We start from the raw sequence: 10430 nt of genomic DNA on the forward strand, positions 1-10430 counted from the left end.
TCATGCTTTTGTGTGACGCTGTAGTATGATTAAGTAGGCTGTTAAATAAAAACAAAAAGTTAAAATATGGAGATAAGACGGCAACGACAAAGCAACAATAACGAGAGGTTTCTGGCCGACAGTGAGCAATAGCAGTAGCTGTGCTGTGCTTACCTTGCTTTTGATACTTGTAGTTGGCCAGAGAAAATCTGTACCAATCCTCTGAAATCAACATAAGTGTAATATCTCTTTATTCCTTTACGGTCTCTGGAGAAACGTATTCTACGCTATGATGTACAACAACTATTTTTATGTTCCTAAAACCTACTATTATTATTCATAGTCTGTTATTTAGTCTCTATCCACAGCACGCCACGTCAAACGACTATTTAGTACCAACAAATATATTCATATGTTTCAAAATATAAAAATGGCAAATATATAATTTTGCCCACCCATATGGACGAAAATATGTTTTTTTACAGAATATATTTTGAGAAAATGGATTTCCAGTATAGACGTATGTCCGTGTATATGTATTTTCATACATACAGTAACCTATCGGTACATAACTCGGGACGGCGCTGAGTCGGCTCAAGTGAACTTTGCAACGTTCGGCACGGCAACTCGCTCGCTTTAGCTCGCTCGTGGTGCCTCTCGTGGCTCAAGTTCGCCTGCGATGCGGTCCAAAACTATACTTTATACAAAACACCTACTGAGCCCCGTCAGTAGGTCAGTGGCTAATCTCACCAATCAATAGTCTGATATTAAATGTGGGTAGGTATTAAATGTGATAATATCCCATTCAGTGCATTGACAGCATCTGAAATGGGTGCTCGCAATCGTCTTCCACTGCGTCTCATTATGAGCGGTGGGGTTCTTTTGCATTAGTGCATAACTAGGGTTGGGATCCAGAACCGGAGGCACTGGATCCAACACTTAGGAACCGGAAATCGGTTCCACCACATTTGGAACCGTTTCCAGAACCGTTTTATTCTTTTCACACTGTCAGAGCTGGTGTGTGGACTAGGGGTCCCTCCCAACCCGAAGAATGGCGTGGTCTGATAAGGTTTTATTTATTGTGTGTGTGTGTGTGTGTGTTTAGATACCTCCACAGGTTTGACTCTGAGCTGGAGCAGATAGAGTTGGTCAACGGGATCAAGGGTCGCCAGGGTCGGCACCATGGGGCCAGGGAGACGGCGATCACACAGACTGTAGAGCGAGAGCGAGTGCAGTATGAGACCAATGGGATTGGTGAGTGTCTCTTTGAAAATCACTCCTTTACATGTAACCTTGTAAAACAAGGTCATTTTCAACTTTTTTGTTTCATTTCAAGGACCTCCAGTTTGATATGTATTAGGCCACGGACCCCCATTTGATACCATTTTCTAACTCTGGGATGCCAGTGTACACTGTAAAATTGTGAGCGTTAATTCAACTCTGAGAGTGTACAAATGGAACCAAATGGACCCTTACGGGTCCATTTGGTTCCATTTGTACACTCTCAGAGTTACTGACCTGCAACGGCCCATTTTGGACCCCTGGTGGCCCCCAGACCCGACGTTGAGAAACCGTGTCGTAAAGCACATTGATCTGCATTCTATGTATGAATGGCACTAAACATACAAAACCTATTTATTATTGTTTTTCTTTTCCAGAGATCCCAGATATCATCAATACAAAGAATCTGAAGACATTCAGGTGAGTTCAAGTCTCATCCCTGTGAGTTAAATGGCACTAATCTTGAGCTAAACATTCTGCAAAAAAAAATAAACCTCAGACAGTCAGGCCTCTCTGTCAGAATAACTGCAATACTGTGCCACTTACACAGCAGGAGATGGCAAGTAACTGCCACAACCACTTAGTTCTGTTTTTCATGAAGCTATGCTCTTCTAGTGTATACTTCAATGAATGTGTATTTTGTGCCAATTCTTGTACCATCCAAAGGTGGAAGTTGTAATTTGATTTAAAGATGAGTTCTTCAAATAGCCGTTAGTAAAACACTTAACGCTTATCTATGTATGGCCACATCTGACAAAATATGGCGTGACACCTAGAGCTGAGTCTACCTCTGTGTGTGTTTGTTTGTGTGTGTGTGTGTGTGTGTGTGTGTGTGTGTGTGTGTGTGTGTGTGTGTGTGTGTGTGTGTGCTGATCGATATTGACAGAGAGTGGAGCGGTGACCTAAAGAAACTCCCAAACCTCAAAATGAAGAAGATTTCGAGCAAAGACAAGGACGCGACGACGACAACAGAAGAAGAGAAACACGTGGCAGGAGAGGAGGAAGCTGGTGATGACGATGATGATGATGATGCTGAGCTGGGAGATGAGGAAGAGGATGCCTTGTTGGAGGACATGGAGTAACATTGAGCGAATGACGGACTCAAACGGAGACTCTTGGCGGGTCGGTGCTGCTGGCACAACATGAGAAGCCAAATGGACCTGTAAGGGTTCATTTGGAACCCCCTCAAGTAACCCAGACGGTCCCTGTACCCCACTTAAAGAAAAAAGTGGTGTAACCTGTTAAAATGAACATTTTGTCCTCGGAGCTTTTTCATTTTTTTTCAAACCACTTTCAACTTGGCATCCCGATTCCAGGCATGAATGTCCAATCTACGAGCTCACGACGTGTTGCAAAGTAATGCATTGTGAGCTGTTGATATTGTAGATCAACTATATAGGGCTTAAGTGGTTAAAAAAACAACTCCCATCGTTTTAGGAATTGAGTAGTTGCCAGTTACCCTGAGTGACTTACAGTGAGGGAGTGAATTCTGTATCCTGTCTCACTTTGACAGGAAAACCTTGCTGTTGTGGGAATGGCAACTATGATCTTTCAAGCGTGGGACAGTCACGTATTACTAAGTCATTAACCTGTCATTCAGAAAAGTGTGATGCCATGTTGAAACATGTGCTTGTCAGTAGGGCTGTCGTCGACTAAAGACATTTTTTGTCAACTAATAGTCAAAGGAATTTGATTTAATTAACAATTGTGTAAAATTGTGTCTGCATTCAAATTAGCAGAGAGCTGCCTTTGAGGTTGAAGATCTGGAACATTCTAACATTGATTTCACAATGGCTAGTGACTAGTGAATGTTATAGACTGGCATAATTAAAGGGTTATGTTCACAAGAGATGTGCATTATAAAAATCTGAAAAACAACTAATCCGCTAACAAAGTCTTGGTTGACTAAGACCAAAATTACTGACTAATCAATTAATTGACCACAAGGAGACAGCCCTACTTGTCAGTGAGTGACCAGTGCTTCAAACATGCTAGGCTCTGTGTGATGGCTGGAACATGCAACCAAACAAACAGAACATCCATGTGCTTTGAAAATAAGAATACTAATAGGTGCAGGTGCAGTTTCTCAGTGGATGTACCATCTAGGAGCTGTATTTTTGAGAGACTTGGTTTAAATACGTTTTGTATGTGTAAGCTTGCACATGCGTCTTGTTTCTCACCTGGAATCGCTACATGCTGCTATTCCAACACTGTCCAGAAGATGGCAGCAGCTGATCTAACAAGTGCTGAATAAAAGCATCAGATATCCTGGCTGGTTTGCTCAGCAACTGAAGCACAGTGGAGATCTACATTCATTGTTTATTGCACATATACCACATTTGCATCATAATTATGTATGAAGACCATGGTTTCATACCCAGTGACAAAGAGAATCCTATAATAAACATGTTGTTTTTGTTTGAAAAAATATTCCTTCAATATATATATTTTTTAAAGTGTTAACAATTCAAAACATCAAACAATACCTCTAGAATACAGGACAAAATGTCTAAACAACGGTTAACATTGACAGATGTCAAGGTCAACCACATTCACAGTGTGTCAGTAGGGGAAAACAAAATCAAATACTGTTAACCACATAACCCTAGCGCCCCTATTCTGAGCATGTCATAATAGGCGAACAAGCTTGTAGATCGGATTTGTGCCGATTCTATTTGGTATAGAGGGGGGGGAAAAGGAGGGGGCCAGGTACAGATCCCTGGGGGACCGTGGTTGTCAAAGTATAGGGTTAAAGTGATTAAATAGGATGTACAAACGCAGCGACACTAAGAACGGGGGGTTACATCCGATGTAACCCGGGTTCTCTGAGTGGAGAGACTGGCTCTCCACTACATATTATTCAATATGTACGGGAACTGACCCCCAGGGGCAGTGCTCGTGGATACTCTTTAAGACACATCACTCATGGTGGCCCTGCCCTGATCTGTGATCAGTGGGGTATTTAAGCCCCACCCAGGCAGAGCCACTTCGATTAACTTTGATTGACACGAATTTCGGAGCGGCTCAAGCGTGGAGAGCCAGTCTCTCCACTCAGAGAACCCGGGTTACATCGGATGTAACCCCCCGTTCTCTATCGTGGTCGAGACTGGCTCTCCACTACATATTATTCAATATGTACGGGAACACTCTAAGACACACCGCGAGGAAATAAGCAGACCCAGCTGCCCCCGCGGCAGCCCGAAGCAGTTTAAGCCCGAAGTATCAGAGCCCAAGGCGTGCTCCAAAATCCTGTCATCCAACGAAGTATGTAATACTCGTGGCCTAGGCGGAAGACGCTACCCAGGCCCAGCTGGCCCCGCCAGATGCCAAGGCCGGTCAAAACAGGCTCACTGTTTAGCCACCTAGCCCGCAAGGTGCAGGGCTAGCTTCCTATGCCCAACATCACTCCGAGCCCCGGCCCGTCCTACGGGAGCCGGGGTCCCGGAGGCACGGTGAGTATGACCTGCTCTACTGCCTGGAGCCCCGCACTCGCTCCGTGGATGGGGTGCTGGCTGCCACGCTCATGCAGTAGAACCTGGTGAATGTGGAGGGCGCCGACCAAGAGGCCGCCTCAACACTCGTAGTCTTCTCAAAACAAAATCCATCTCCACAGACCTGTCCAAACCAGGCAGGGCAGGTAAAGAGGGGGAGCCATAGCCTGAGCTAGGCTCTCACCGCTCTGCCACCCTCGGACGTTTAGTCTGTTGGGCTGGAGTAGAAACGGCAACACACCATATATGCTGCGCTCCGCTCGTCCCTGACAGTACGGATGCGCTGGAATCACCAAACCCGGTTCCCCAGCAAACTACGCCACAGCCGCGTAAACCGACCCAGTCGGCGATGCGCTGTATAGTGTGCCATGACTGATTCAGGGGACCCCTGGCAGACCCAGCCCGTTCTGTCCTGTGTCACTGAGACCAGATCCACAGACAGAACCACGCCACGGACGCGTAAACCGACCCAATCGGTGATACGCCGCATAGCGGACTATAATGGCCGCACAGGTTGTGGTCGACAGACCACCAGGCCGCCCGCCAGTGTTTCCACTGACGGAACTCCGCCATGAACGTGTGAACCGGCCTAGCCGGTAATACGTTGTATAGCGGGCTCTAATGGCTGCTGTATGTGTGTTCTCACAGACCACCAGCACGCCCCACCCAGTGTTTCCACTGACGGGACTCCGCCACGGGCGCGTAAACCGACCCAATCGGTGATACGCCGTATAGCGGACTACAATGGTCGCACAGGTTGTGTTCGACAGACCACCAGACCGCCCGCGAAGTGTTTCCACTGACGGGACTCCGCCACAGACGCGTGAACCGACACAATCGGTGATACGCTGTATAGCAGGCTATAATGACTGTCCACACCCGTGGTGGAGAAAGTACTCTATTACTTAGGCAAGCTGCTCACCGCCCTGCCGGAGCATTCCTGCCGTCACCTCCCGTGCACCTCCACGAGCCTCCTTAGCTCGTTGTAGCCGGGCACTGGCCTCTTGGCCCAACATGGCCGATGGCCACTTCATCGGACAAGCTCGGTCCTCCTGCCACAGCTTGGACTAGGACCGCCACCGATGGCGCCTCACCGACCGGAGAGCAGCCATACCCTGCCTGTTCCTCAGACAGCCTGGGGAGCCTGCAAGCCGGTTGCTGCAGCTCCTCCATAAAGGTAAGGGCTATTCTGGTCACGCAAGCGCCGTGTAAGCAGGGCGCTGATAAAGTGACGGAATAGCCTCTGTGTTGGCTAGCTGCATCCGGATAGCCATCGTTCTGTGCATTCTCGGGATGAGCAAGGAGCTTACTCCGCGGCCTCACACCGATGACCGGATTCCACCACGCAGAATTACACCTAGGTGTGTAGACGGCCCCGCCGTTCAACCCCCCATATATGGTGCGCTCCGCTCGCTCCTGACAGCACGGATGCACTCTGCTGGTATCACCAGACCCGGTTCTCCCGCAAACCACGCCACAGCCGCGTAAACCGACCCAGTCGGCTATACGCTGTATAGTGTGCAATGGCTGATTCAGGGGACCCCTGGCAGACCCAGCACGTTCTGTCCTGCGTCACTGAGACCAGATCCACAGACAGAACTCCGCCACGGACGCGTGAACCGACCCAATCGGTGATACGCCGCATAGCGGACTATAATGGCCGCCCAGGTTGTGTTCGACAGACCACCAGACCGCCCGCCAAGTGTTTCCACTGACGTAACTCCGCCACGAACGTGTGAACCGGCCTAGCCGATAATACGTTGTATAGCGGGCTCTAATGGCTGCTTTATGTGTGTTCTAACAGACCACCAGTACGCCCCACCCAGTGTTTCCACTGACGGGCCACGGACGCGTAAACCGACACAATCGGTGATACGCCGTAAGCAGGCTATAGTGACTGTCCACACCAGTGGCCACAGCTTGGACTAGGACCGCCACCGATGGCGCCTCACCGACCGGAGAGCAGCCATACCCTGCCTGTTCCTCAGACAGCCTGGGGAGCCTGCGAGCCAGTTGCCGCAGCTCCTCAATAAAGGTCAGGGCTATTATGGTCACGCAAGCGCCGTTTACGCGGGCGCTGATACAGTGACGGAATAGCCTCTGCGTTGGCTAGCTGCATCCGGATAGCCATGGCTCTGTGCATCCTCGGGATGAGCAAAGAGCTTACTCCGTGGCTTCACACCGATGACGGATTCCACCACGCAGAATTACACCTAGGTGTGTAGACGGCCCCGCCGTGCAACACACCATATATGGTGCGCTCCGCTCGCCCCTGACAGCACGGATGCACTCTGCTGGTATCACCAAACCCGGTTCTCCAGCAAACTACGTCACAGCGCGTGTAAACTGACCCAGTCGGCTATACGCTGTGTAGTGTGCAATGACTGATTCAGGGGACCCCTGGCTGACCCAGCACGTTCTGTCTTGTGTCGCTGAGACCAGATCCACAGACAGAACTCCGCCACGGACGCGTAAACCGACCCAATCGGTGATACGCCGCATAGCGGACTAATGGCCGCACAGGTTGTGGTCGATAAACCACCAGGCCGCCCGCCAGTGTTTCCACTGACGGAACTCCGCCATGAACGCGTGAACCGGCCTAGCCGGTAATACGTTGTATAGCGGGCTCTAATGGCTGCTGTATGTGTGTTCTCACAGACCACCAGCACGCCCCCCCCAGTGTTTCCACTGACGGGACTCCGCCACGGACGCGTAAACCGACCCAATCGGTGATACGCCGTAAAGCGGGCTATAATGGCCGCGGGTATAACACTGCGTTTGTGTCCAACTGACTACCAGCGCGCCCCGCCCAGTGTCTCCACTGACGGGACTCCGCCATGGACGCGTAAACCGACCCAATCGGTGATACGCCGTATAGCGGGCTATAATGGCCGCCCAGTTTGTGTTCGACAGACCAGCACGTCCTGTCTGTGTCACTGGCAGATCGACAGACAGAACTACACCACGGTCGCGTGAACTGACCCCGTCAGCGATACGCCGTATAGTGCTTTATTACACCTGAACGCAGGAGCTGCCGAACCTGCCAGCAATACGCTCGTATGGTGCGGCTCTGCCCCCCTGGGACGTTCAGTCTGTTGGGTTGGAGTGGAAACGGCTTGCCTCTACACAACAGGCACCTGAATGGAGCATTGTAGCCACTGTTATAGTGGCCACAGGAGGTGGCATAGGCAACTGGTCGCCCCCAACTGCACTCTTACGCCGTTTGGCCGGATGCAGCTGCCCTAAGGCAGTGTTCATGGGTTGGAGAGAAACGACCGAGCCCTGGCCTCCCTCACTCTAGCCGGCAGGATAAAGCAATTCATGCACGCAGAGGGGTGCATACTGCCCGTGCGTGCGTGCTCCCTCCTCAAGCAAAGCATACATCTATCATGGCCGTCCTCCACGGGCATCTTTATCCCACAGCCCAGACAGACGTGGGGCACCGGGCTGGCCATGTTTGCTATATTATTTAGCTATGTATGCAAATCTATACCTAAATTATATATATAAAGGTATAAATTCGTAGACGTATGTATTTGTATATCTAATACTCATATACTCAATACTCGAATATTGTATACTCATATACTTAATATTCGTCCGTCTATATATTTGTATATTAAATACACTTAATCTCTATAAGTGTATGGGCAGAGCCAAGTGTCTCTTTATTTCACTTAATTATTTATTTCCAAAGTCAGTGATTTGCAACAGTGACTTGCTGCAGTTTGTCAGTGGGCTGCCAGGAGATAACTCCTGACCTAGCGCCACACTGCCCTCTTGTGACCTGCAGGGCACAGTGCAGCCCTTCTCTAGGGAGCACCCAGGCCCCTTCCCCCACGCTGACGCTCTGCGTCAATGCGGAAGTAGGTACACGCTGCAGACAAACTTTTTCTCTGTTTGTTTGTTTACTTGGCTCCGCCGAGGGTTTCCTCTGCCGCGGCGGCAATGATAACCGATAGTAGATGGCCCGGAGGTCCGCCGACTGGGTCAGCCTCGCTCGGGTTCTACCTCGGAACCCCGCTGCGGCGGCGCCCTGGTCCGCCCTCCGACTAGGTCAGATTCGGAACCAGAATGCAGCCGCGGCACTGGCGCTGGCGATCTAAGCGTTCGGCCGACAGACGGCTTCCCACTTGAGTCACTCGAGCAGAACAGCAGCTGCCCTGGTCCGCCCTCCGACTAGGTCAGATTCGGAACCAGGGTGCCCGCCGCGCCAGGAATAATATGGAATATACTTGTGTTGGTGTAAATATGGCAGCAAAGCGTCCGGAGAGGAGCCTCACAAGACCTGCTCTCTACCTAAGTAAGTGGACCACGCCGCCAAACACCCGTTCTGTATACTGTCTTAAGCTGAGTCCACTAAGCGTCTGCTCTCGTGGAAATCAAAGAGTCGAAGTGGCTCTGCCTGGGTGGGGCTTAAATACCCCACTGATCACAGATCAGGGCAGGGCCACCATGAGTGATGTGTCTTAAAGAGTATCCACGAGCACTGCCCCTGGGGGTCAGTTCCCGTACATATTGAATAATATGTAGTGGAGAGCCAGTCTCGACCACGATAGAGAACAAGTGTTTAAAATAGATAATTGCAGAAATGTAGAAGTGCAGATATCTTATATAAAGCAAGATTTGATGCTGCATAATGTTCGATGTTTTGGATAAGTAACTGTTTCTATGGCTTTGTTAAATTCATACTTAAACCTCTAACACTGACTGCACTGTTATTTTTAAACCCACCAGACTGCGAGAATGGGAATACACTTGACTGTGAGATGTTTCACAGCTTCAACCTGCTTTGACGAATTTGGTCTTTTGAGTGCAATTCTGTTTAAAATATTGCTATAGTAAATCTGGCTGTCAAGTACAGTATGTTTCCATTGATTGTTCTGATCTTAACTATAATACCTGTGCACAAGGACTATGTGCAATCAAGTCTCAGTGCAATGGCCTAGCTAGAATCACCATGCACTGCAGGAATGGCTTATATTAACTTTCCTCTAAAACAGCGTTTCTCAACCAGTGGATTGTGACCCACAAGCAGGCCGTGAGACAATCCTAACGGGTCACGAATGGAGTTATACTTGGAAATGGGAACATTGTGTCACCTACTGAGTTTATATGGTCGTGACTTGATGGAGAAGGTAAACATTTGGGTCTTGGATAAAAATAAAATGGTTGAGAACCACTGCCACTACCTTAAATCATTTGATTGGCTAGGTCTGACTCTTTGGTGTTCTGAAGCCATGATTGTCCACTAAAGAGTGTTTTTAGGCTGTTTTCATATCAGTGCAATTCAAAAAAAGTAAGTAAAATATATACAAGTAACGGAACAGTCTCATCATCAGGTGTCATTCTTATCATTGGCATTGATGTTTTAGGCGCTGGGGGGTCCTCAGGGCCTGTTAGACCAAAGTTAGTGTATTTATCACTATCCATAAAAAAATCAGTTGGCTCAAATCACAAGCACAATGACTGATATAAGACGATAGTCTTCCTTAAATAAGTAATTATTTGAAGTGCTATTTCTGAATAGCCAACATATAAATGGATACATTGGTTCAAATGATTGTGATATGAACTATATTAACTAACCCCCCCCCCCAAGGACCCCACTTTGAGAACCCCTGCTCTAGTACAGGGTGCTGACCTGTGTATGGGTCAGGGGTCACAGTGATGTTCCCC

The 10430-nt window shown here is 48.9% G+C and overlaps 1 protein-coding gene across 1 annotated transcript; it reads left to right on the forward strand.

The window, feature by feature from the left end:
• Positions 1-268: 268 nt before the first annotated feature.
• LOC311054149 (translation machinery-associated protein 16-like) lies at positions 269-2680 on the forward strand (the record flags this gene model as incomplete). Its single annotated transcript, XM_084070028.1, has 4 exons — positions 269-273; positions 1085-1233; positions 1638-1680; positions 2147-2680. The coding sequence occupies 4 exons, from the start codon at positions 269-271 to the stop codon at positions 2340-2342; spliced, it is 393 nt and encodes a 130-aa protein (XP_083926154.1). The 3' UTR covers positions 2343-2680.
• Between the last annotated feature and the right edge of the window lie 7750 nt (positions 2681-10430).

The sequence above is a fragment of the Gymnoscopelus microlampas genome (genome assembly GCF_963454915.1).
Source record: "Gymnoscopelus microlampas genome assembly, chromosome: 2".
Taxonomy (NCBI): Eukaryota; Metazoa; Chordata; class Actinopteri; order Myctophiformes; family Myctophidae; genus Gymnoscopelus; species Gymnoscopelus microlampas.